The 27933-nt window shown below is 43.1% G+C and overlaps 1 protein-coding gene across 1 annotated transcript in view; it reads right to left on the bottom strand.

The window, feature by feature from the left end:
- Positions 1–27933, bottom strand: part of IQCH (IQ motif containing H) — a 227253-nt gene that overhangs the window by 46306 nt on the left and 153014 nt on the right. Inside the window, exons 15-16 of the mRNA XM_052646857.1 lie at positions 19987–20107; positions 14790–15076 (exon numbers count right to left, since the gene is read on the bottom strand). Of these exons, the coding sequence (XP_052502817.1) occupies positions 14790–15076; positions 19987–20107 (408 nt within the window). The remainder of the gene's footprint in view (positions 1–14789; positions 15077–19986; positions 20108–27933) is intronic.

Here is a 27933-nt window from a genome sequence, read left to right as displayed (position 1 = left end):
TTGGATCCTGACTGATTCTGGTCAAGTGTCAATGGGTTGGGTTGATAATATTTACATATTAAGACGTTTGTGAAGAAATTGGATAAGATTTTTAAAAAACCGACATAAGTAAGTAAAACTCTAGAGTGGGCTAGGAATGTGGTCTGTAGGGGAAGAATGAGTCCCTCAAAAAGTGAAGCCATTTATTTATTTTAAGGACTTGGAACACTAAGCAACACAATGAATCTTATGTATAAGAAAGCAAAATATATGTTTAAAGGAATATACATACTGTTAAAACAGCTCTATTTATGCAAAAGATTCATGTAACTTAATAAAGGTTTTCAGGGATTTTAAAGGATTTTAAGTGCTGTGTTAGACTGTACTAGTAACAGATGTTCAACGGCATGTTTAAGGTTTTGTTTTACTGAAAAAGCAATGGATTGCTTGATATTTTCTTTAGAAAAAACCATACCAAAGTCACCACATTTTAAGTATAGCTCAAATTCATTATTTCTAAAAAGCATAAATGATTGAAAATAACAGAAGGGCTCCTAAAAATGAATATTACTGTAGTGGAGCTAGAAGATTTTGTTTGCTAAATATTCCCTTCAGAGTCCCAGTCTCTTGTGTCACTTCTTGTTCTTTTTCTATGAAGACAGATGGTGTCAGTAATTGCCTATATATTTAATTAAGTTAAAAAGCTACAAAGTAAGGTTTTGGCGAAAGGTAAGATTTCATGATATGAAGCAAAGAAAGCAAAAGGAAGCAAAAATTGATAACATTAAGACACTATTCCCCGCCAAATACACATTTTGATATCATATGTGTTGGAATATAAGATTGGATTTTGTAAACCTAATGATTAAAAAGAGGGCATTTATTCTGAAAGATAAAGCCCATAATAGAAACCTAGATGGCAGTTCTCTTACATTTCTGACCAGCTAGATGGAAACGTGTGTACTGTCAACATCACCTCCAACCTTAGCCCAATATTCAGTGGTTATTCTAAATTCTTCTAACACTCATGTTTCTCGCCTGGGATTTTTCATCCAGCAGGCTAATCATGGTGAAATTATTATGGCAGGAAAGTCAGTAGCTACTTGTAGAAAGCGGTTTGGAAAGCTGACTTAACCATTCTTGTGGTATCTGCCTTCAGTGTTCCCATCCTGTGAATCCACCTTCTGGCTGAATGGCAATATGGCGCTCCCAGCTGTGGGGCTGTGCACAGGCTTGCTCATTTAAACTCTTAGGGCTTAAAAATGGCTACCACAACACTGCTTTTATTCCATTTCCCTTAGTCATTAACATTTAATGATTACCTTATGTGCTGAGCACAAGGATGGAATATGTTAAAAAAAAAAAGGAGATGTGTTTTCTAGCTTTAAACTGTTCAGCTCAATTCAACGAGCATACTGAGGATCTACAAGGGGAGCATACGTTTTCTTTGGTGATGATGGCTGAGGAGGGGGAAGAGACTGACAAAGGACATCACCATCACCGATTCGGTGCAGCACCATGGGAAATACCTGCTGTGGGGGAAGGAATGTGCGCTCAGCAGGCGGCTAAATCGTGGTCTGAACCCTGGATTTGCCACTCAGTTGCTGAGTGACCTTGAACGTGTCATTCTCGCCTCAATTTCCTCATTTGTAAATTAGGGAGAAGAGTATTCTTTTCTACACATAAAATATATAATGTGTGAAGTGAAAGTGAAAGTCACTCATTCGTGTCTGACTCTTTGCGACCCCGCTATACAGTCCACGGAATTCTCCAGGCCAAAATACTGGCGTGGGTGGCCTTTCCCTTCTCCAGGGGATCTTCCAACCCAGGGATCCAACCCAGATCTCCTACACTGCAGGCAGATTCTTTACCAGCTGAGCCACCAAGGAAGCCCAAGAATACTGGAGTGGGTAGCCTGTCCCTTCTCCAGTGGATCTTCCTGACCCAGGGATCGAACCAGGGTCTCCTCCACTGCAGGTGGATTCTTTACCAGCTGAGCTACCAGGGAAGCCCATATAATGTCTGGCACATGACAAAAATTCAATAGACAGTTGATATTACCATTCGTAATTATTCCGGCTGTCAGTACTGTACCTCAGCTCTGAGAAGCTAGAGAATGAAGTGGCAATGAAGGGGGATTACTAAGGTGGGGTTTTCATGAAGAGTTGGACTTTGAAACATGTTTTAAAAGAAAGGAAGCTGTATATTGAAAGAAAAGAAAGGGAAGGCCAATTGTAGGAATGAAGGTGGCATGGGGGAGGCCGGATGTTGCTGTTGCCCAATCTCTAAGTCATGTCTGACTCTGCGACCCCATGGACTGCAGCACGCCAGGCTCCTTTGTCCCCCACCATCTCCCAGAGGTTGCTCAAACTCTTGTCCATTGAGTTGGTGATACTATCCAACCATCTCATCAACTGTAGCCCTCTTCTCCCTTTGCCTTCAATCTTTCCCAGCAGCAAGGTCTTTTCCAATGAGTCAGATCATTGGAAGGCAGGATGAGAATGCATTTATTAAATATGGGAGCCACCAAGCAGGTCTAGTGTATCTTGCCCTAGAGATACTCTGGACTTGATCAATGAGAAAAACACTTAGTACCACATTGTGGGAGAGGGATGGTTCAGGGCTGTTGTAAGAAATAGGTAAGGCTTAGAGCAAATTACCCTGTACTTTTTCATCCCAACAACATGGTTCACGTGTAATAAAGTGAAAGTGAATGCTCAGGACTTTTTCAAAGGGGAAAATTTATCACACAAAAAGTTGTGACCACACAGCCCCTTCTCCCTTCCCTGCAGCCCCTCCCCTTTCTCATTCTATCTGAGATTCTGGGAATCTCTCCTTTCCCCAAGGGTATCAGAGAGAATGTGGAAAAGCTGTGGGTAGGGCGATTCTCTGTCCCCTCTGTGGTGGGTGGGTCGGCGTAGGTGAGTGTTAGGGCTGTGGGATGGTGATCACTGGTTTCTTTGGGGGGGTCTTCCCTAGTGGTCCAGTTGTTAAGACTGCACTTCCAATGTTGGGACTACAGGTTTAATCCCTGGTCAGGAAACCAAGATTCCACATGTGGCTGGGCACAGGCAGAAAAAAAAGAAAAAAAAAAGAAAAAGCTGGTTTCTTTGGCTTCCCATAAGGGCCAGCTTCCAGAGGTCAGAGTGGTGGGTGGGAGGGTGTTGCTTCTAATGTGCCTCTTGGCTTACTCAGTCCACCTCACTCCTCCCTGCCAAAGCATCCTCCCACAGGTCAGAGGAATATTTCATGTCCTCCTAAGGAAAAAAAGTCTTGACCACAGGTAACAGCTGGAAGTAGGATAGGCCAGTCAGCTTTGTTACTGTGATGCTGGTAGACAAACTGTACCCACCTGTTTGTGGGTAATGTTTTGGTCTTTCTTAGCAGCAGCAGGGAGACTTTCATTTCTCCCCGCCTGCTGCCCTCCTGAGTCCTGCAGAACTGTAGCACCTTCTGAAAACTGCAGGATGCAGTGTGAGTGCCCACATTTGCCCTTTACTGGCAATGTTTTTGGTATTTAAAGTTAGTTAAAGACCTCTAAGTTCAGGGAGAAGTGTCTGGGTTTCATTCAAAAGGAAGCAAGAATCTCCATGATGAGAGCAGTCATCTAAAGAAGTCCTGGGTGAGACAACCAGATATAAACAGAGGAACTGGCTCTTTTCTTTGTCGACCAACAAAAGTTCTATTCAGGAGCTGATGTTTAGGCTTGGGCTCAGTCTTTCTAAAGGTTAAGACTTAAAATGTAAGGAGGTGAACCCAACATTTAAGGACAATTACATGTGGTAAGATTATATATAGCAAAGTTGGTCACTAGCTTACCTGCACTATCAGTGTTAAGAAACATAATTGTAATTTTCACTGTAAAAATTATTGTCATCATTGCCTTTGTGCTTACTGCAGAAGTCATGTCATCACCGTCATCATTATTATTACTTGTAAATTACAGGTCTCTTTCAATGGTACAAAGATGTAGACCTTTCAAAGGGACAGGTCTTTTACCGTAATGCTTCAGAACCCTTGGGATCTATTTTCCCTTCACTAGGTATTAACTTGTGATTTACAATGTGCCTATGATAGCATTTAAAAAACACTGAATAACAGGCACTTCTGTTTATACTAAAGGCCTATTAAATTTTAATTTAGATATATGCTGTTAACCTTCTTATATATAAATAAAATACCTTCCCTAAAGAGGGAAAGTAAATCTCATTGAAGTCCCCTGGTGAATACCTTGTATATCTTGAAGACAGAGATAGGGAGATCTTGCAAATGAGAGTACTGGGGGGGGGGGTACTCAGAGAGAAGTATTCATTCATTCATTTAATAAATATTTATTGTGGATCTGTCATATGCTAGACATGGTGCTAGGTGCTGAGTATAGCAGTGAATAAGGAATTATGATATGTCTGTAGACCTTGGTTTTTCCACTCTCTGAAATAAATATATTCACTTTTGATGCTTACATATCACTTTGAGATGATAATGTTCACTGACTTTTAAAAATAATGCTAATTCAATTCGGATTCCACTCACAGTTTGAGGACCTGCTGAGGGCTCGGGTGACAGTTTTACATGTGATTATGCTGTTTGATTTAATAAGAATAGCACCTTGTATCTGCTCAGCCTCTCAGAACATCCTGTGGGAAGGAGGGCAGGCACTCACTATTTGTCAATGAAAAAACGAGGCTCACAGAGGTCCAGTGAGTTGTCTCAACTATCACAATTGCTAAGTGTTAAAGACTGGGGCCAGAACCCACTCTCCCTCATAATGAAAATAGTTTCAGCTGTCTCTTTTTCCTGTTCTAGGCTGATACATTTGTATTTAGAAATTCAGAAACAGTTTTCAGAACACGTGAGATACGATATGACGTATAATCTGACATACATCAGGCTCTCCATGTTTGTCTTTCCTCATAATTTGCAACAAAATTCTTTTCCTTCTGTAGCTACTTTATGTGTCTAAGAAGAGCCATTGTTATGAGTCTGCAAATGTTTTCATTGAAGCTTTTTTTTCAAAATTAGATGTCCTTTCTTTAAAAAGTTAAAAACTATCAATGCTCATAACAGTGATAGCTATTTCAAAACGTGTGTTAGTTTCTCAGTCGTGTCTGACTCTTTGTGACTCCATGGACTGTAACATACCAGGCTCCTCTGTCCATAGAATTCTCCAGTCAAGAATACTGGAGTGGATTCCCATTTCCTTCTCCAGGGTTCAAAAGTTTACAATAACCTAAAAACAGACATTTTTAACCTAGGGATTTCAACAGAAAGCATCTTTGTCAATCTATTTGCTTAGCAAGTTCATATAAAAGGCACTGGAGAGTGATATTTAGAGGAATTCCCTTGTGGTCCATGGTGAGTGTGGAGAAGGCAATGGCACCCCACTCCAGTACTCTTGCCTGGAAAATCCCATGGACGGAGGAGCCTGGTAGGCTGCAGTCCATGGGATCACTAAGAGTCAGTCAAAACTGAGCAACTTCACTTTCACTTTTCACTTTCATGCATTGGAGGAGGAAATGGCAACCCACTCTAGTGTTCTTGCCTGGAGAATCCCAGGGGTGGGGGAGTCTGGTGGGCTGCCGTCTATGGCGTCGCACAGAGTCGGACACGACTGAAGCAACTTAGCAGCAGCAGCAGCCATGGAGAGTGATGACATAAATGCATATTGCGCTGGTGGTAAGGAATCTGCCTGCCATCGCAGGAGACACAGGAGATGTGGATTCGATCCTTGGGTTGGAAAGATCCCCACTCCAGTATTCTGGCCTGGAGAATTGCATGGATTATTCCATGGACTCTCAAAGAGTCGGACATAACTGAGCGACTTTCACTTTCTCTTTTCACCTGGAGCAGGAAATGGCAACCTGCTCCAGTATTCTTAGCTGGAAGATTCCATGGACAGAGAAGCCTGGTGGGCTACAGTCCATGGGAGCGCCGAGTCGGACATGACTGAGCAACTGAGCATACACACGCAAGTCAGTCATGATGTTTGTAAGACTTAGATCATTTTTTTTCCCCTATATGTGTTTTATGCCTTCCTACCACCACCTTTCAGAGCATCTTTCCCACTTGGAATATACTCTTTCTAACCCTCCTTCAAGTCCTAATTGTCTTTCAGCTCAAACCTCACCTACTCTGTAAAAACATTTTTTGATTGCTCCAAACAGAAGGCAGTTAAACTGGCATTGCCTTTTCTAGGTCTCTTTTATTGTTCTATGTAGTTGTCACCTAAGATTTTTCTTGTAATTCATTTTTCAAGCCTTTCTCCCCAGTTAGATTGCCCTTACTCCCCAAGGGCAGGCACTTCTACTTCTTTTGTATCTTTGCAGCCTCTCTTGCTCCTACCATAATGTCTTGTACATACTACTGCTGTTGCTGCTGCTGCTGCTGCTAAGTTGCTTCAGTCGTGTCCGACTCTATGTGACCCCACAGATGGCAGCCCACAAGGCTCCCCTATCCCTGTGATTCTCCAGGCAAGAACACTGGAGTGGGTTGCCATTTCCTTCTCCAATGCACGAAAGGGAAAAGTGAAAGTGAAGTCACTCAGTCATGTCTGACTCTTTGTGACCCCATGGACTGCAGCCTACCAGGCTCCTCTGTCCATGGGATTTTCCAGGCAAGAGTACTGGAGTGGGGTGCCATCGCCTTCTCCTTGTACATACTAGATGCTCAATAAACAACTTATTCTTTCCTTTAGAATTTCCCAAAAGTGCAATACAAGTAAGTTCAGCAGATCTGGGTGTTCAAGAAGTTCCGAAAGTCCATTAATCAACTGGCTATCATATAACTATCATTGTGTAAGACATCAAGACGAGTGCACTTTCTAGAGGATTTACAAATCTCATGGAGGTAATGTTTATGGCTAAGAACCAGTAAGAGTATAAAACAATTGTGTGCTTGTGTATGAAATGGAATTGGGTGATGGATGTGAAATGAACTTTCTCATGACAGGAAACACGTTTCATGTTCCCTCAGCACCCAGCATAGGGACTGAGTAGACCCTGGGAAGGCATTTGTTCAATGAACATGTTGGTGTCTTTTCAATTTGAAGTCTTTGGTAGGTGCTTCATGTCCCTCCTGAAAACCAGTAGACATTGCCCATCAAGGACTCTGGGTCCAGGGCCCATTGGGATATGGAAATAGCTTTTGCTGCTCTCCGTTTAAGGGTTGGATCCCTCTCCTCATCTGCATGTGGAAAGGCCAGGTCTCCCAAATGGCTACCTTATAGCTCCATGTATTCTGCATGGAGTCTCTGAAATCCTGGAATCTCCCCATTCCTAGGGTACTGGAATCTTGGACATAAGTCCTCTAAGTGGACATAGGTAGTTTTGTACTATGCTCTTACCAGCTCCATCTCCCAGGGATTGGCTCTTTTCCTTTTATTCCCAATGACCCTGTGTTCTATATGATGTTAACAATATTTAAACATTACATTTCCCAAATTCTTCTTCCATTCTGCTACCCTAGAATGGGACATTCTCATCTCAAGTCCGGATAGGATTTCCCACTCTCATCTGGACTGATTCAGCTGTGGGCCTGTCCTTGGTGCACCACTGTCATTTTATCCATCTTTCCTTGGCTCCCAGGCCGCTCTGCTCTTATCAGGACAGCATGGTACGTTATGTTATGGAGGCCTGGCTGGGGCCAAAGAGCAAGAGTCTGAGATGGATTCAGTCACTTCAGCTTTCTGCCTCCCATCTTGATTGAAGACTTATGTGGATGTAAGATCATGTATGTATGTTATAATTATCATTATTTATGATTATCATTACACATATTTTTTTCTGACTACAAATACATGCTTACTTTTGAGAATGTAAAGGCAGAAAGCATAAACAGAAAAAACTCTCTGTATCAGTTCCCTATTGCTGCTGTAACAAACTGCTGCACACTTAGCAACTTAAAGGGTCAAAAATGAGAAGTCTCACTGAGCTGAAGTCATGGTGTCAGGGGGGCTTCTTCCCTCAGGAGGATCTAGAGGAGTATTTGTTTTCTTGCCTTTTCTGGCTTTTACAGGCCACCTGCATTCCTTGGCTCATGGTCACGTCCTCCATTTTCAAAGCCAGCAAAACCCTTGTGATTACACTGTCCCCTGCATAATCCAAGATAATCTTCCTATCTCAAGATTATTAAGTTAATTACTAATACATGTGCATGTTACCACGTGTGGTAATCTTCACCACTTTCAGGGACTAGGACATGAGCATCTTTGTCAGGTCATTACTTTGCCTATCATACCCTCAATTCTTTGATCCAGAAATAATGACTTGTAACATCTCGGTGTATCTCTTTAGGTTCTTCTTGTTCTGCATATATTAATATATGTTTTTTCTTTTAATAAAATTGTTACATATTACATCTATTGTCTATTTTTTTTTAAATGTATTTATTTTCGGCTGTACCGGGTCTCTGTTGCTGCAGGGGCTTTTCTCTGGTTGGAGCGAGCGGGGGCTGCTCTTCAATGCGCTGCACAGGCTTCTTACTGCAGTGGCTTCTTCTGTTGTGGAGCACAGGTTCAAGGGCACCGAGCTTCAGTAGTTGCGGCACATGGGCTCAGTAGCTGCAGTTCCTGGACTCTAAAGCACAGGCTCAATAGCTATGTCACATGGGCTTAGTTGCTCTAAGGCATGTGGAATCTTCCTAGACCAGGGATCGAACTTGTATCTCCTGCATTGGTGGGTGGATTCTTTACCACTGAGCCACCAGGGAAACCCCTATTTTCCTTTTTTTTTTTTTTTTTAAATTTTATTTTGTCTGTGCCAGGTCTTTAGTTGCTGCATGTGGGATCTTTTGTTGCAGCATATGGGATCTAGCTCCCTGACCAGTGATCAAACCTGGTAGTCCTGGGTGTTCACTGGAAGGACTGACATTGAAGCTGATTGGAAGGACTGATGTTTGGCCACCTGATGTGGAGAGCTGACTCATTTGAAAAGACCCTGATGCTGGGAAAGATTGAAGGCAGGAGGAGAAGGGGATGAGAGAGGATGAGACGGCTGGATGGCATCACCAACTCAATGGGCATGAGTCTGGGTGAACTCTGGGAGTTGGTGATGGACAGGGAGGCCTGGCGTGCTGTGGTTCACGGGGTCACAAAGACTTGGACACGACTGAGCAACTGAACTGAACTGAACTGAACCCTACATTGGGAGTGCAGAGTCTTAGCCACTGGACCACCTGGGAAGTCCCACATATATTCTTATATAATCTGTATTTTACCATTCCACTGTTTATAAACAGTTTCCTGTAAATATTTTTCAAAACTTTGAATTTTACTGTCTTCCTAGCACTTGATTCTTTTCATCTATCATAATTTGTTTAACAAATACTCTATTATTAGAATTTAATCTATTTGAAGTTTTTTACTTCCCTTAACAATGTGATTACATTAATATATATTAATCACATTGTTGTATATATTAATCTCAACAATGTGATTAATATATATTAATGTAAGTTTTAAAAAATTTTCTTATGATTTTTCTAAAAAGTGGATTCTTACTATTATTACTAGAGTTTTAATACAAAGACACTATGAAAATACTATTGAAATAAATAATTTTTGAACTCAGAAGTCAAGCTAATCAACTCATTTTATAGCTGATAAAACTAAAGATGATAGAAAATGATAAGCTCAATAATAATTTAGAAATTATTATTATACAGTAATTTAGATAGGGAGTTAGATTTGACTATTTGAAATTTTAGTATGATGAAGAGCATTACAAATAAACTTAAAGCACAAATGACAAGGTTCATTATCCAATTACAGATGTGGTAGGTGAAGAAGATAACAGAGTTAGTTGGGAGACTGGTTACATTGAGGCAATAAACAAATTGACTGAGGAAATAAGTAAATATATTGAAGATAAAAGACTCAGGTTTCTTACTGTTGGAGAAGATATTTGTAAGTACGGAAAAACAGAAGTCTAGAATAATCTTGAAGTGTCAGATTACAATGAGAGATATTGGCAGGAATCCCATGGTTTTAAAACATATATCCAGACAGATACAGAAATGGTCATGGATGCATGTATGTATATGTGTGTATGTATATTTGCTTATGTGTGTGTGTATTGTGTATGTATAATACATAGATGTCTTAGCTCTGTCCACTGAGAGTGGCCAGGAGCAATGATGCTCCAGTAGCAATGATAGCACTAACATCCCAGACCTTAATTTAATACCATCCTCCTCTAAGGTGACTCAGAGCTGTTGGGCTGATTCTAAGTCTGGGTCAGAAAAAATGTAAAATGAATCTGGAACATCTCATTGTGTAAGAAAGTAAGACAACACTCAAAGAACGATGAGGACACATCAAAAGAACCACTCTAAAGCCTCTCCTACTAGACAAATCTGGGACAACTGGGGCATCAAAACAATGAAAGTGTCAAAATACAACTGACTGAAGAGATTAGAAATTTACAAGCTCAAACTGGTATAAAAATTAATACATACATGCTTACATACATAAATAAAAGATGGAAAAGGAAAAATTCTTCTTTGCAGAAAATTTCCAACTAATCTATATAGAAAGAATGATTGAAACAGAAAATTACCACTGTGATCATGGTGGGTGGCCCAGGAGAAAGTTGGCAATGGATACTAAGTTTTGTCTGGCAGTTTGGTGAGGAATAAGATATTCCTTGGAATACCTTTTCACAAAATATTACTAATCAATTACAAAGAAAAAAACGGTGATTTTATGGTGGAGAAACATGACTGGCAAAAAGCCACAAGAGACAACCCGGAGAAGGTATTTGTAACATGTATAAAAGTCAAAGAATAACAGTTTCTTGTGTGCTGTGCTATGCTTAGTCGCTCAGCCATGTCCTACTCTTTGCAACCCCATGGACTGTAGCCTGCCGGGCTCCTCTGTCCGTGGGGATTCTCCAGGCAAGAATATTGAAGTGGGTTGCCATGTCCTTCTCCAGGGGATCTTCTCAACCCAGGGATTGAACCCAAGTCCCCCACTGTAGGCGGATTCTTTACCATCTGAGCCATTCTCATATACAATTTGGAAGCAATTTCTCATATACAAAGAATTTCAACAAATCAGCATTTGTATTATAGTTTAATGATAAGGCAATTAAGACAAGATATATAAATAGCCAATAGACATAGTAAAGGTGTTCATCCTCACTAATAATGAAAGAAATACTGAAGAAAACAAGAAAGAAAACAAGTCCCTCTGTTAGACTGGCAAAAAATGACAGGTTGCTAATATGCCAATCTCTTCACTAGCACCAAAAAGCAGCTGAGCTAGAAGAGAAAATAAAATGTTTTCCAAACTGATGTCACTTGCAAAATGGCAAGAGTAGATACCAGTGATTTTTCAAATAATCTATTATATACAGAGAGTTAGCATACATTCCTTGCCAGTGTAGAAACTCCTTTCTGTGTGCTCACTGAGAGCTTCTTCCAGTATTCTATTGAAAATTGTTATGCAAATGGCTGTACACTAAAGTATTAACAGGAAGAGACAAGGTGAAGTATTAGTATGATAAGGTCAGACCATCTTGGATAAATATTTATTTATCCCACCCATCAATTAATTTTTGAGCTCTTCTCTAAAAGTCTTACCACCACCATCCAACATCTGCTAGAACGCCTCTATTTTTCATTCATTCAACAAATAATTTACTGAACACCTGCTTCGTGCCAGGTCAGAGATAGGCTGAGAACTAAGCAGCAAGCAAAAAGAGATAAAATATATCTAACAGCTTTAATCATATAATCATGTAAATAACTGTAAACTGTAACAAAAGCACGTGGTATAAAGGAGAGATACACGATGATATGCGAATCTACAACAGGGGAATTTGACTTTGTCAGGAAGTTTGGGGGAGGCTTCCCTGAGAAAGCTGGCTTGAGTTGAACTATGATGGATGAGAAGGTTACCTAGAAGAGGCAAGAGCATTTCAGGCAGAGGGGTGGCATGTGTAAAGAAAAGCTCTGTGGCAGGAGGCAGTAAGATGAGTAAGGGGTTGGAAAAGAGAGAAATAGAGGGGAAGCTGGTGTGAGCAAAGGATGTTAAGGCACATGGGGCCAGCCCTGTGAAGGGTGGGACCTTTGTCCCTGAAGCTGGGAAGGGCGGTAAGTCCTGGAACAGCACTAGCTCTGTGTTTGAGGACGATACGTCTCACTGCCATGGGTGCAATTCTCTCTACATCAAACTTGAATGAATACAAACCATTAGTCAACTGTCCCCACAGTTCCATCGTCCCTACTGCTCCAGGGATCATAGGTTTGATCTTTGTTTCTCATGACAGACATTGGGAGGGGAAATCCTCTCCTGCTTCTCCCCTTGATTCCTTGTCACCCAGCTCTTTTCCAGAGGGTATTGTTCCTGTCCTCCCTCCATCCCGCGCTGATTCCCGCATACCCTTCCATTTGTCCTTTTCTCTCTCCATGTGTGGGCCTGAGAAAGGAATGCAGAACCAGCAGAGGGTTCAGGAAGGCAAATGGAAAATGATTATTAAACAAACTGAAAACTACTGCTCGAGCATAAACAAAATGCTTTGAAATTATCATCTGACTGAAATGGAGAATTGTAAAACTGAGACTAATAAAACAACTGAAGTTTATTTACAACGTTGGCTGGGCAGAGGGTATCAGGAGAGGGAAGGCAGGAGGCCATTCCCTCCTTTAGACCGAGCTGTGGTCACTGACACCAATGCAAGAGGAACTGAACATTTTGCAAGTAGTCTTAGTGAATTTAAACATTATAATTTCTGGGGCAGGAGGAAAAGGGGGCAAAACAAACAGGTTAAAAGTTATCTAGAATTACAGTACATCAAAGGCACACCTGTATAGATGCACAATATTTCATGGATGAAATATTGAATAAGTAAAAGCATGTTGTAGTAGAATACATAGGATGTTAGGATCTATAAAAAATTTTAAAAACAAGAAATATTAAGCTGTATATTAAATCTATAAATCCATTACACCTGCAATCTGCCTTCACTGATCAAGGTCATTTTAGTTGTAGCTATTTAAAGAAGAGTGTGTGTCCTCCAAGTGCACTTGGCCTAAACAGTATGTTTGCCTGAGCTGTTTCTCAGAAACTTGGAGTCAGCTGTGTCTAATTCAGGCTGAGCTGGTTAACACTGGGTAGGACCACCGACCCTCCAGCTGGGCAGCCTGAGTGTCAGTTTGGTGACCTTTTGACATCAGAGGATAAAAATTTACCCTTGGATAATGACAAGTGCTCCATTTTAACACACCCCCTCTGGGTCCACCTGCCAATGCAGGAGACACAAGAGATACGAGTTTGATTCCTGGGTCTGGAAGAGTCCCTGGGGTAGGAGATGGCAACTCACTCCACTATTTTTGCCTGAAAAATTCCAAGGATGGAGGAGCCTGGAGGGCTATAGTCCACGGGCTCACAAAGAGTCAGGCACAGCTGAGCAGTTCCCATGAAGAAGCCTGTTGCTTGGTAGTTACTCCTGTGCAGAATGATTCCCTCACCTTTTCCTCATTTCCAGTCACCTGTCCCCATGCTTCCCAAGCCTAAGACCACTCTGGTCCTTTATCCCATAAACATCTCAAGCCCTTTGAGGCAGGTTTGAGACTTGTTCTCCGTTCTCCTTGCTTGACTGCCTTGTGGATAGACCCTTTCTTTGCCGCAGACATCAGTATTTCAGCATTTTGGCTTGAGGCATGTCAGGCAAATGAACCTGGATGAGTAACATTTATGTGCACTAGAAAGCATAAAGATATAGGAAGGAATATAAGTCCCAATTACAAGAGGATGGATACCTCTGGGAGGAGGAAGGGCCATGTGAGGGGGACTGACAAGGAGTACACAGGACTGGAGGTGGTCTTGGTTCATTATATTTGTATTTAGGCCTTCTTATATTTATGCGTATTTTCCAATACATTTTTAAGAAGAAAAAATTGACCACCTAAGTTGCTGATGAACTACTGATAAGGAAAGGGGACAGAAACAAGAACTCTTACCTCTTTGCTAGTGATTGACTCTCTGTTTAAGAACAGATTCTAGAAAGGTTCCCTCCCTGAATGTCATGGAATAGTCTCATGATAAGATACAGACAGAGCATTAATGGGCAGCACTCAGACCCCATCAGGATAAGTTGCAGCGATTTAAACTCCAGCTGTACTGAATGAGGAGACCCTGGGGTATTGGCAGAACTAGCCTGAAACTGGACCTATACTGCTTCTAACAAGAAACTGAGTTGTTCTTCAGAGACAAGAGAACAAAACCACAAGTCATACAGCCAAAATCTGCACAGAGGAGAAAATTTTGACCTCAGACAACACCCAAAAGCAAAGTTTCTCCTTCCACAGAACCAAAGGACCAGGACAAGACTGGAGCCTGACTGCCGGAGCCCTTTCTGAAGTGACGGGTCTGCCATCCCAGAAGAGCTGGTGTTAAAGTCTCCTTCACCACACCTCATCATAAATGGCTGAGTCCCAAAGCCCTTCAGTGAAAACCTGCCCCGTGTACCAACACTTTTACCAACTAAACCCCAGATCAGGGAAGATGCAGACGTGAGCCATACCTCCTGTCTCCTGCCAGCTGACCTCAAAATAAAATCTTTTCTCAAATGCTGTGCCATAGTATTGGCTTCTGTGCCCATTGGGCAATGAACCCGTTGCTTGGTAACACTGGTCCCATCTTTACAGCCATAAAGCACGATCTCACCCACACTAGCATGGACCATATACAATCAGCTCATCAGAAGAGCAGCGAATCTTGGAGGCTCCCTCATGGTCCCTGTTGGATGAGCATGGATGGTTTTGGAGTCTTTACATATTTCAGTATTTCACATGGCATCAAGTCGACTCACCTGCTGCTCCATGGTGCTTGGATCAATAAAAGTCACCAGGTCTATGGAAAAGTGACCAATCACGTTTTTCATTTTACAAGCCTTTCCAATTTGAAGGCACAAAGAACTGAGAACTTGGGGATCCACTGAGGTCTGAGGCATGGTGGTCCCGGAGCAGATGAATGGGCCTTCAGCATGAAACTGGTCCCCTGTTGACAGCAGCCTGATTTCTCCATTGGGTTCTATCAGCATGTCCACCGTCACGTTGGTAATACTCTCCGAAGGTGGGTACGCTTCAATCACGCCTCCTGGGGGGAAAAGCATGGAGTGGGTAAAAGGACACACTCGTGTGGACTGTGCCTATTAAGAGCAAGAGCAAAAAACCCAGGCTTTGGCAGAGGGACTCAGGCTCAGAGCCTGCATCTGCCATGTCTTGTGAGACTTTGGGCAAGTAGCTTCAATTCTATAAATTTCCTTTCCGTCATTTCTAAAATCAGCATAGTAAGACCTATCTCACGAGACTGTTGTGAATCTTTGTGACCTACAGCATTTAGTCCAATGCTTGGTGTGTAGTTGGACTCAGTGAGTGGTGGTTTTGATCCTAACTAGGAAGACACTAGGAAGATATCAAGCCTATGCCCATTCATTCTAAATGATGAACCTGAGGTCTATAGCAAATCCCTCAGGGGGAATTAACTGCTCACAGGCCACAGTTTGTACCTTGAGGACCACTGCGCTTCCTGTTCAACTTCACTGCTTTTTCAAGTTCTGACAGGTTAGGGCTTTTATCAGACATAAGAGAACACTGACCATTATGTCAGCCAAAGGACTTCTATATATAGCTGGTTTGTTTTAAAATATGGAGCCAGAAAATGCTGCCATTCTTGAGAAACAGGTAAGCTTGCTCCATGCTGATAATGGGAGCTTTATAATTTATCTTATTTCACCTTCTGCTCTGAATAGCAAAAATCACAGAGGCAAATTTGTTGTTTAGGTGCTAAACTAAATTGACTCTGCAATCACATGGACTGGAGCCCGCCAGGCTCCTCTGTCCATGGGATTCTCCAGGCAAGAATACTGGAGTGGGGCTGCTATTTCCTACTCCAGGGGATCTTCCCAACCCAGGGGTGAAACCCGCATCCCCTGTATTGGCAGGCAGATTCTTTACCACCTGGGAAGCCTGCCCACAAAATTGACATGGCCCTATTTTCTGTCTTTAGGCCTAGACTGTAAATCTTACTGTATATATCCCTTTTATAGAAAAAAAATTGAACATTATTTATGAAGAATTAGATAACATAATTTAAAAGTGTTCCTAGACAAGGCAGCCTCTGGAGCCCAACAGTATTAAGATAAATTTGACATGTATTTTGGGAATTTGCTGGGAGGTGACCTATGCTCACAGGCTTTGAACAGCATATATGGTTAAATCCTGAGATTTAAAAATGTCTCAAATGCAGCTATCTATTACTTTATATAAAAGGCTCTTTCCTTAAATGTCTATAACTGTGGTTGAAGCTGGTCCTAAAGAAAACTGAGTTTCAGAAGGAAAGCTAATTCATCTTCTTGGTTGGTTTGAGATATGCTTTTCTTTAAATGAGGTTTTCGAGTGTGTGCTGTACCTAAACACTGGTTGCTGGAGATTAGCAAGGTGAAAGTAACAAAACAATAATAACAATGCACGAAAACAAACAAAAAACCTATTGAGTCTCTCTGATTCAGAAAACTTTGTGGCTTTCACTATCACCTACATTTTGAAAGATGATGCTCCAGTGAAAACACTTGTCCTTTATAGTTACAAGGTTATTTTACTTCAAAGCAGCTTATTTGTATTGTCTTCTCAGTATTAGGACCACAGTCTTTTCAGTGTTAATTTTTTTCCTTTTGAAGTAATTAATCCCCCTTTTAAAAAATGTATTGCCTTTGATATAACGCTTTGACAATGTAGAAATCAAATCTATAGCACATTTTGTGACTATAAGCTCACTTCAGAGAGTAAAAATGAAATGAAACAGGCCACAGGGAAGATGGCAGGAGATGGTGGCCTTAGGGACAGGAAATCTCGGTGGGCAGCCTCGCTCAGTCAGTAATCATTTTATGTAGGCTCTGGGCTCAGAGCCGGGAATAGGTTTGAAAACACATGACTCCCCAGAACCAGATTTCGGAGACATGCTAGAATTGTGGGCTCTAACTGCGTTCCCACTCACCATGCATTTGTGTGATTTTGTCCTAGTCACTTCCTAGCGTTAAGCCTGTTTGTCTATCAAAGTGTCTCAATAAAGCTTGCTCTTCCTCCTATAAATAAGTATTGCACTTACAACACAGCTGAAATAGAGGAAGATAGGATAGAAATGATGGAGGCTGAGACAAAGCCTAAGCTTGTGGTTGTACAGCTCATGTGAGATAGAAACGCTTTCTAATCTACAAAGCTCACATGAAAATAAATAGGCTAGAGGAACGTTTGCAGACTGACCTTGGAAGATCTGGAAACTTCCTAACATCCTGTCATGTATGGATCTGAGATCTTCAGGGTCTTCCCCTCATAACTTGAAAAAATCCTTTATTCTTAACCATTTTTTGTTGTGAAAGTGTTAGTTGCTCAGAGAGTGTTAGGTCTCACTCTTTGAGACTCCTATGGACTGTAGCCTGTCAAGTTCCTCTGTCCATGGGATTCTCTAGGCAAGAATACTGGAGTGGGTTGCCATTCCCTTCTCCAGGGGATCTTCTCAACCCAGGGATCGAACTCTGGTCTCCCTCACTGCAGGCAGATTTTTTACCGTCTGAGTCACGGAAGTCAAGTCAGATAAAGTGCCTACCTACTTTATTTTCTCCCATTTATGCACAGGGTTGACTTAGTTTTACTTTTCTGGTAGTGAGTTTATGTGGAAATTTGTAGAGTCACAGAAGTTTATATTTGAGAGGACACTAGAGATTGTACAGTATAACTGCCCTCTGCTTCTCCCCGCACCAGTGAAGAATCCTTTCTCAGCATTCTTGTTAGACTGTGGGCCGTCCGATCTAAATATTTCATTAACAGTGTGTTTACTATGCCCTTCCACCCCACTCTGCCTTGCAGTGTTGCAACGCCCAGTAGATCTTTCTTTTTCTATACGACCTCATACCCTGAGCTAAGAGGTATTCCTTGGTAAATACACCCATTGTCTCTGGTCTGGAGTAGCACAGCGGTAGCCTTTTATTGGCTCTGTTAAGTATTCACAGAGTGATTCGAGGAAGTTACTTAATCTTTTGTACCTCAGTTTCCTTCTCTGTGAAGTGAGGGTGATAATGGTACCCACCTCACAGGGCTGTTAGGAGGATTAAAGAAATTAATATAGGTGTGCTTAGAATAGAGCCTAAGGACTTCCCTGGTGGTCTAGTGGTTAAGACTCCATGCTTCCATTGCAGGGGGCAAGGGTTTGATCCCTAGTCAGGGAACTAAGAACTCAGTTGCCTCACATGCCTTGAGGAGCTCATGGTAAGCACAGACTGTGCTGATTATGTTGTTTCCACTGTGCTGTTCTCGCCATTGGGTTGTTGCTGCTGCTGGTCGTATCATCGGATACTATTATGATGTGCATGTATGCATGCTATGTTGCTTCAGTCGTGTCCTACTCTGTGCGACTCTATGGACTGTCGCCTGCCAGGCTGCCCTGTCCATGGGATTCTCCAGGCAAGAATACTGGAGTGGGTTGCTGTGCCCTCTTCCAGGGGACCTTCCCAACCCAGGGATCAAACCCATGTCTCTTACATCTCCTGCACTGGCAGAAAGGTTCTTAACCACTAGTGTCACCTGGGAAGCCCTATTATTATATTATTATATATTTATGTTACATGTTATCATTTGACAGTGGTGAATAGAGTGGAAAGATAGCTTCTGTGGTCTGTATCCTAGCCTTCTCTTATCATGCATGTGGTAAGCATATAAGAATATCCACCTTATACTGTTACCTCCTAAAGAGTGAGGGGCAATGTGTTGTGGCATTCCCACAGGACCTCCACAACTGCTCCGTTCATTCCCTCATCCACTGACCTCCTAACATCATCAGATTACTGGGAAGTCAGGGGGCTTTGCTCCAGGACTATCAGTCAGTTCAGTCACTCAGTAATGTCTGATTCTTTGTGACCCCATGGACTGCAGCACCCCAGGCTCCCCTGTCCATCACCAACTCCTGGAGACTACGTAAACTCATGTCCATTGTATCAGTGATGCCATCCAACCATCTCATCCTCTGTTGACCCCTTCTCTTCCCACCTTCAATCTTTCCCAGCATCAGGGTCTTTCCCAATGAGTCGGTTTTTCATATCAGGTGGCCAAAGTATTGGAGTTTCAGCTTCAGCATCAGTCCTTCTAATGAATATTCAGGACTCATTTCCTTTAGGATGGACTGGTTGGATCTCCTTGCAGTCCAAGGGACTTTCAAGAGTCTTCTCCAACACCACAGTTCAAAAGCATCAATTCTTTGGTGTTCAGCTTTCTTTATAGTCCAACATCCATAAATGACTAGTGGAAAAACCATAGCTTTGTCTAGATGGAACTTTGTTAGTAAAGTAATATCTCTGCTTTTTAAATATGCTGTCTGGGTTGGTCATAGCTTTTCTTCCAAGGAGTAAGTGTCTTTTCATTTCATGGAAGCAGTCACCATCTGCTCCATGGGGCTCCAAAATCACTTTGGGCTCCAAGACTATACTGGGTTCTTATTTACAAGGTCTAACTTCAGAACCGGAAGTGAGACCATTTCTTCTCTCCTAGAAAATGGAAGGAGAAACTCACATTTCCTGAAGACTTATGTTGAGTCAGGCTCCCTGGTAGAAACTGTCGTATATGTATTTCATTGAATCCTGTCAACAACCCTGTAAGTAGGTGAGGAAACTGGGCCTCCAAGGGTTTAAGAACTTTGCTCAAGGTCAAGGATGAGATCCAAACTCAGGTTGTCTGATTCCAAAGCCTACTTCTCAGGAGAAGTCTGTGGTGCCAAAATATGGTCAGAATCTCGAGCTACGCATGGCATGCCTGGCCTGCTCAGTTACTGTTTACTTAAGAGGCTGAGTGCAGGATAAATATTTAGGCAAAGTTTCAAAGAAAAATCTGTTTGGAGGAGCACTTTTCTAAACCAATGCAAGAGTTTCTAGGTATTCATACTGGCCCCAGGTTTACCCAAAACTAGAATGCAAGGTTGTGCAGACCAAACCTCAATAGAAGCTTTACAGTCTTATTTACCTTGACTGAGAAATGTTTGCAGGAATTTCCTCCATGTTGGGAACCGTTTCTCATTGACTGGCTGTGCGTGCTGTGCTAAAATGCCCGCCAGCTCCTCGGAGATCTTCACCAAAGCTGGCTCCTGCAGAAACAAATTAAATAGAACCACAAGCAATTTTACTGCAGAAATGAAAACTGCTTGTGGAGTGATTAAAAACCAGGCCTCCAACAGGCAAAAAAAATGTGGTTACTGTTTACCCAGAGTCAGAAAGCCATTTTGAAAATTTTCTCTATTTTTTCCAGCCATTTCAATTTTCATACCTCAAAGTGATTTGGCCCCAAAATATTGCCACTAATCATGCCTGTTGTCTCAAAGGCAGCCTTCTGCCTGGGAGTCAGGTAAACCCAGTTTCAGACCCACAGCAGCCTGACCAATGGCATGTCCTTGGACACTGTGTCTCCTCACTCTGGGCCTCAGTTTCTCATTGTGTAAAAGGCAGGGTTCACTACTTTCTCCTTTAGTTTCTTCAGACTGGAATTTTTTTTATTAAAAATTTTTTATTGAAGTATAGTTGATTTATGTGTTAATTTCTTCTATGTGGCAAAGTGACTTGGTTTTATATCTTTTTATATTTGTTTCCATTATGATTTATCACAGGATATTGAATATATAGTAGGACCCAACGTCCAATGGCACCCCGCTCTAGTACTCTTGCCTGGAAAATCCCACGGGTGGAGGAGCCTGGTGGGCTGCAGTCCATGGGCTTGCTAAGAGTCAGGTATGACTGAGCGACTCCACTTTTCACTTTCATGCATTGGAGAAGGAAATGGCAACCCACTCCAGTGTTCTTGCCTGGAGAATCCCAGGGACGGCGGAGCCTGGTGAGCTGCCGTCTATGGGGTCGTACAGAGTCGGACACGACTGAAGCGACTTAGTAGCAGCAGCAGCAACCTCCCTCCCCACCTCACTCAGTCATGTCCAACTCTTTGCGACCTCATGGACTGTAGCCTGCCAAGCTCCTCTGTCTGTGGGGATTCTCTTGGCAAGAATACTGGAGTGTGTTGTCATGCCCTCCTCCAGAGAACCTTCCCAACCCAAGGATCAAACCCAGCTCTCCCACATTGCAGGTGGATTCTTTACCATTTGAGTCACCAGGGAAGCCCATAGACACTAAAAGAGTAACCCATATATATGCTGCTTCCTAGAGACTCACTTCAAAACTAAAGACACACACAGTCTGAAAGTAAGAGAACGCAAAACAGTATTTTACACAAAAGGAAATTTTTTTTTAATCTTATAATGGTAACAGAGCTGACCCTGAGAGAGATCATGGAGTTGGCAGAGTCTTTCTCAGTCACCTTTATCTCTTTAAGCCGCGCCCTTTCCCCCTGGTTGGGGGACCTCCACGTAACTGTGGGATCAAAGCCTGAAACCACAGCTGATGCCATAGAGGTGAGATTTCATGAGGTCAGGTTGGAAGAGTGAGGTGGGATTTCAAGAGGCTGGGTCAGGAGAAAGAGGTGCGGAGGGAGATCAGGTTGGGAGAGTGAGGTGGGGAGTGGTGAGGTTCTCAATCACCTGATGATCCGCAGTAGGTCACAGCCTCATCTGACTAGACGTGAGGTGAGGTTGGCCCCCACCCCAAGGGGAAAACAGTAGGAAACCCTCTAATGAATGAAAAACTAGGGTTTCTGACATAAAGAGACTTGGTTTGTGAGGACAATTTTTTTGTTTTTTTGCAAAGTCTTAGACTAACTAAGTTTTTTTAGATAAAAGCCACCTCTTCAGATTTCATTTCTGTCAGAAGAGCAGCTTTAGGCACCAAACATCTGATAGGCAGAATTCATATTCAAAATGGGGGACATTGACAAGAAAAACTCAGGCTTCTTCTGGGTTGCTGGGGAAATTTCTAATCTGTGAGTGGTCATCAGTTATTTGGAAGAATCAGAAAGAATCAGCTTTGGTGAGTGGGGCGGGAAGGAATCTTAGAAATAATCTGTATAGCCATTTATTTTCAATTTCTGCACCATTAAAAAGTGATTGTCCTTCCCCCTCCCCTCAGCTCCTTGGAACATCTGGCTCATTCTGGGTTGAGTGCCCTCTGAAAATCTACAATGGAAGACAAATATCTGAGCCTACACTTTGGGCAGGTCCCAGTAACCTGAATAATGTCTGAAATATCTAGAAAATCCTGGTGGGAGACTCTCATCAGTCAGTTTAGTAAGTGCTTGACATGCAAAACCAAAGTGCCACGAGGAACGGAGAGTGCTGCTGCTCACCCCCATTCAGGATGCCTCCTGCACAGTCCGGGACGTTGAGAAGGTCTGGGGAAGCCGGCTCACACAGTGAGCCTCTGCCTCAGGAGGGAAACTGCTGTCAAAGCCAAGCACTTTGTATCCTGCACAACTGATGTTCTCTCTGCCCTTTACTGTACATTAATAACCTCGTCTCCCCAAGGCCCTGCATTTAAATCATAAGCAAGCACACAGAACGTGCAGTTCCAACAACCTGGACCGCCTCTCGTTTCCTTCTTTGAGCATTGTCGTCCAAACCCATCTTTCTTCTTACTTTATAATTGTCTCTGTTAAAACTAGTCTCCTCTATCAAAAAAGACCAATTGTCTGTAATTCATGAAGTGCCCCAAAGGTGGGACAATGAAACACGGCTGTGGGTTCCCACTCTGCTTATGAAACTGAGTGTCAAGGAAGGAACCCATGCAGGGCAGACCCTCTACCAGGACAGTGGAGACTTACTTTTTGTCCTTCCCTGATTAAAGGTGTTGAATCATCTACCCAGTGATCTGCTCTCTGCTATCACATCAAGTCAGCCCAAGAGAAATAATTCACTTATTCATTCATTCATGCAAGAAATGGCAGGTACTTAGAGGAGTTGAAATCACTGAGACTGTCAGTGGGATGGTGGTTGTCGGGGGACAGGGAGTGGGGAGTTAGTGTTTAATGGGTATGGAGGTTTGGTTTTTTAAGACAAAAAAAGAGTTCTGGAGCTGGGTGCTGGTGATGGTTATACAACATTGTGGATGTAATTAATACCATTGAACTGCAGACTTAAAAATGGTTAAGATGGTAAATTTTATTTTATGGGTATTTTACCACAATAAAAAAAATTAAGGGAAAAAATTAGAGAATGTCAGATCTAACTTAACTAAGGAAAAAAGTGTTTATGTGTTGTGGTGGGGGGAGACTAGAGATGGAGGTGAGACAATGAAGGAATAGATGAAAGCTTTTCTACCTGTCTCAAAAGTGAAAGTGAAAGTCGCTCAGTGGTGTCCGATTGTTTGTGACCCCATGGGGCTATACAGTCTATGGAATTCTCCAGGACAGTATACTGGAGGGGGTAGCCTTTCCCTTCTCTCGGGGATCTTCCCAACCTGGGGATGTTCCCAACCCAGGGATCCAACCCAGGTCTCCCACATTGCAGGCGGATTCTTTACCAGCTGAGCCACAAGTGAAGCCCAAGAATACTGGAGTGGGTAGCCTATCCCTTCTCCAGGGGATCTTCCTGACCCACGAATCGAACCGGGGTCTCCTGCATTGCAGCTTTACCAACTGAGCTATGAGGGAAGCCTACATCTCAAAACTAGATCCCTATCCACTTGAGTCAAATCTCCTCAGTACCACACACAAAGGCCCTCTGTGACCTGACCTCTGATTCCTAAAGCAGCCTGTCTTCTCTCTGTCTTCTAGCCTTGCCTCAAACTGCCCTGGCGCAGTCTCTTTCCTCTGCCTTCCTTCTTCCACTCCCTCCTCTGGGTAACTCCTTCACACCCTCTCTGAGTTAGTTCCGGTCACTCCTCCTCCAGGAAGCCTTCTCTACTATCAAGGGGGGCCGTCCTTTCTTCATGTTCTCCAGCTTCTGGGGGCTCCTGAGGGGTGTGGTCAGGCTCCCGGTGCTCAGCACAGGGAATACCCCATATGTGTGGTTGCAATAAACACGGGGGCCTGGCCCCAAACAGCTGAATTTATAGGATACGGGAAAATGGGAGACCTTGCAACAGGCTCCCACCTTGCTGCCCAGGAACCACCTGGTGGGGATGACTGCTTAAGAACCAATTCTTCCTGGGTGGATTTTATGAGATTCCCGGCCTCTGAGGAACAATGGGAAGATAAATGAGGTGACATTTATAAAGTATCACTTCAGATGCAACATGCTATGTGAGGGCCAATAATTAACTCATAAGGCTGTGGCTTGTGAGAGGCATCTGGACACGGTGTCAGGCTGCCTGCACTGCCTCTGCTTACAAAGCCAGCCATCCCACCTTGATCCACAGTGTCTGTATTGTGTACAGGAAAGGGGTAAATTTCCTAGAGGAAAGTCTGCTGCGGAAATCATGACCCATTGTGAGAAGCACACAGCTGAAGGCCCTGGGAGGGTAACACTCGATAGGGGATGCTAGGGACATGGAGGCAGCTTGGGGCCACAAGGAACTCTCTAAAAGATATTCAGAGGAATAATGGGGTGGGGGTATTAACTGTTCAATTTATTTCTGTATTTTGAAAGCATCTGATAGGAAATAGAAGGATTATACTAAGAATGGCCTTAGCTCCATTGAAGAGATGTCAGATGTAAGTTCTCGGCTTGGAGAGAGTTTCTGTTCTGCTCAAACATAATTATCACAACTTTAAGGGGAGATGCTGATGAGGGAAGATCTGTAGCTACTGGGGTTTATTCTGTTCAGAGTAAACTTAAGTACACACGGATTCCCACAGCCACAGACATATAAAACCATGCTACACAACCCCCAAATTCATGTGAATCCTCAGAATAGTGTTCATAAAATACTTTTTCTTGTTACAGCAGGCTCACATTCATTATCTCCTTTGGTCCTGACACCAACACTCTGAGGTGGGCGAGCACAGGATTATTCCCCGTGCTTTTCAAATGGGGAGCTGAGGCCCCTAGAGTGAAGAGGCTTGTGTAAGGTCACTTGCTGAGTTATCAGATTCTGTTCAGTTCAGTTCAGTTCAGTCGCTCAGTCGTGTCCGACTCTTTGCGACCCCATGAATCACAGCACGCCAGGCCTCCCTGTCTATCACCATCTCCCGGAGTTCACTCAGACTCATGTCCATCGAGTCCATGATGCCATCCAGCCATCTCATCCTGGGTCATCCCCTTCTCCTCCTGCCCCCAATCTCTCCCAGCATCAGAGTCTTTTCCAATGAGTCAACTCTTCGCATGAAGTGTCCAAAGTGCTGGAGCTTCAGCTTTAGCATCATTCCTTCCAAAGAAGTCCTAGGGTTGATCTCCTTCAGAATGGACTGGTTGGATCTCCTTGCAGTCCAAGGGACCCTCAAGAGTCTTCTCCAACACCACAGTTCAAACGCAGATTCTGTTATGGGGTGATTTTCAACACGAGACTGAAGACAGAAAACAATGGAGTTGGGGGAACCATTGCTAGTTCGCCTTGTTCCCCCCACATTTTACCCTTGCAGTGTGTGTATGTAGAATATCTGTTACAAGCCAGCAATCAGGGCACAAGATTCTCTGTCTAACATATTTGTGAAATGAGTAGTTCAATGCATCGCATCAAGGTGACAGATTACTGGTTAGTGTTTCAGAGAGTTTATCAACCACATGGAACAGATCTTTCAGAGCTAACAACTCTGGGGCCGTGAAAAGGAAAGCGTAGACCTCGTGGATGATAAGCAAACATTAGAAAAACACCCTTTAGGTTTTGAAACAATTCCAGATATTCATTCTGTTTTAATTGCACTTCTGGCAATGCACATTAGCTTCCAGCCTTTGTGGAGCTAATAGCTCTAGAGCAATTCCCATCCAGGAGGAACCTGAGCCACACCTGTGCCAGTGCACAGCTTTGTCACTCTTTGTCCAGTATCCATATTTATCCCTCAGAGTGCATCAGCGATAGTCATGACCTTGGCGGGTTCCAAGGTAACTGTAGGGCCTTCATCAGTCTGACCAATGCCTCCTAAAAATTCTTGTCTATCAAGCATGGACCTTGCCTCTCAGCTCTCTCTCTTTTTTCTATCAAGAAAGTGTAAATTTGAAAGAAGAAGTATTTGACTGAAAGAAATTCAGGATATCTCAGGGGAAGCTGCTGGCATATCCAATTTAATATTGCCCTCAATGACTAAAGCTACTCCAAGCTCCAGAGAGTTAACTTTCCCAAGTAAATTCTAAAAGTGTGTATGTGTGTGTGCATGTGTGTTAGGAGGATGAGGAAGGAGGAAAAGAGAATACAAATCAGAATGCTCTAAATATCAATCACCAATACTTCTTTTATTTCAGAAACCTCTTTGCTAGATCTGCAGTGATAAATTAAGTAAAATAACTTGTCAGCTAATCACTTTCAATCTTTCACATCAGACATTACTTGGTATTGTTCAAAAGAGAAACCAAGGGGCCTACCTAGATGATTCTGCTTTTACAGAGCCTTCTGATATCCCCAGATGGAGGAATGGAAGGTGACATAGGGCTAAAAGGGCAAGACAATCACTTGAAACTAAGCAGGGGCGTCAGTATTGAAAGCGGCCATCTGGACCATCTAAGACAAGTGCCTCATGTAACAGAAGAGGGGATGGGGCTTCTGCACTCATACAGCAAGACCGCAGGAGCTCTCAGCCACCTCTGGCTCCAGGTGAGTATTCTCTATTGCCCCCGCTGCCCTCTTTCAGAGAGAAGGTACAGGTTCCATGAAAGGTGCTCAGGATTTGCAAAGGCTAGCAGCACAGAGATGGAGAGAAGGGAAGGATTCCTAATTTGAATGTGAATTTAAGAAGGGTACTTGGTTGCACAGGACACTTTTTGCACTGTTGTTATTACTGTATTTTAAATTGCAGTTATATATTTTTGACTGCTCTGGGTCTTCATTGCTGTGTAGGCTTTCTCTAGTTGCGGCAAGCGGGGCCTACTCTCTAGCTGTGTCGCACAGGCTTCACACTGCAGTGGCTTCTCATCGCAGAGCATGGGCTCTGGGCGTGTGGGCTTCGGTAAGCTGCAGTTCATGGACTCTAGAGTGCGGGCTTAGTGGTTGTGGTGCACAAGCTTGGTTGCTCCTTGGCATGTGGGATCTTCCTGGACCAGGGGTCAAATCTGTGCCCTATGCACTGGCCGGCAGATTCTAACCACTGGACCACCAGTGGAGTCCCGACGACAGCTATTTTTTAGGTAAAACAATAGCTCTCTCTTATTGAAAACTTACCATGTGACAGGTCTGTGCCAGAGGTTTTTATATTTATTATCTCAAAGCCACTCTCTGAAGTAGTCATTATCATCTCCATTTCATATCACAGCCGTGAAGTAGCAAACTGGGGTTCCAATCTAGTTGCTATTAGTATGCCATAGTGCAACGAGCTCTGTGTCTGTGACTGCCATGGGCGGGCAGTGGGAGTCCACCTGGGTCAGATTAGATCATCCACATGTGATACTAAGTCTGTGCTGTCAAATTTATGAAAAATGACAGAAATTACATCTGTTGTTGGCTGCCCAGCATCTTTGTCTTCTTGTTCCAGGTAATGATATCTCCAACTTCCTCTCAGGAACTGTCCCTACCCCATTCTTAGCTACGTAAGAATTGAGAGTAATCTCACACTCAGCTCCAAGGAGGGCCCCCTGGTTAGCAAAGCCATACCCTGGCCACAGTGATCGGTTCAGGAGGGGCACATGACCCAGTCAGGCCATTCAAGTGTTAGGAAGCACTTGCTGGGGCCTTCTGAGAAAGAAGCCTTTATGCTTTTCTGAGAATGCTGCCTGGTGAGATTTTCTCTCTTCCTATTACCTTGATCAAGGACAAGCTTCAGGAGCCAATGGCAGCCCCCCAGCAACCCTGGGGACCACCAGCCTTAGGATGGAGCAGATATTCTGCACAGTATGGGGGAGGGATGGAAAGTAACTGGGTCCTTGTTGATTCTGTGCCACTGGATTAATCCTTTCCTCCTGATTCTTTACCATCTGAACCATCAGGGAAACCTGGATTAAGCCTTCTCTGA

The sequence above is a fragment of the Budorcas taxicolor genome, chromosome 10, assembly GCF_023091745.1.
Source record: "Budorcas taxicolor isolate Tak-1 chromosome 10, Takin1.1, whole genome shotgun sequence".
NCBI lineage: Eukaryota > Metazoa > Chordata > Mammalia > Artiodactyla > Bovidae > Budorcas > Budorcas taxicolor.
Note: the sequence above shows the minus strand (reverse complement) of the source record. Positions and strands in the feature narration are given on the sequence as shown.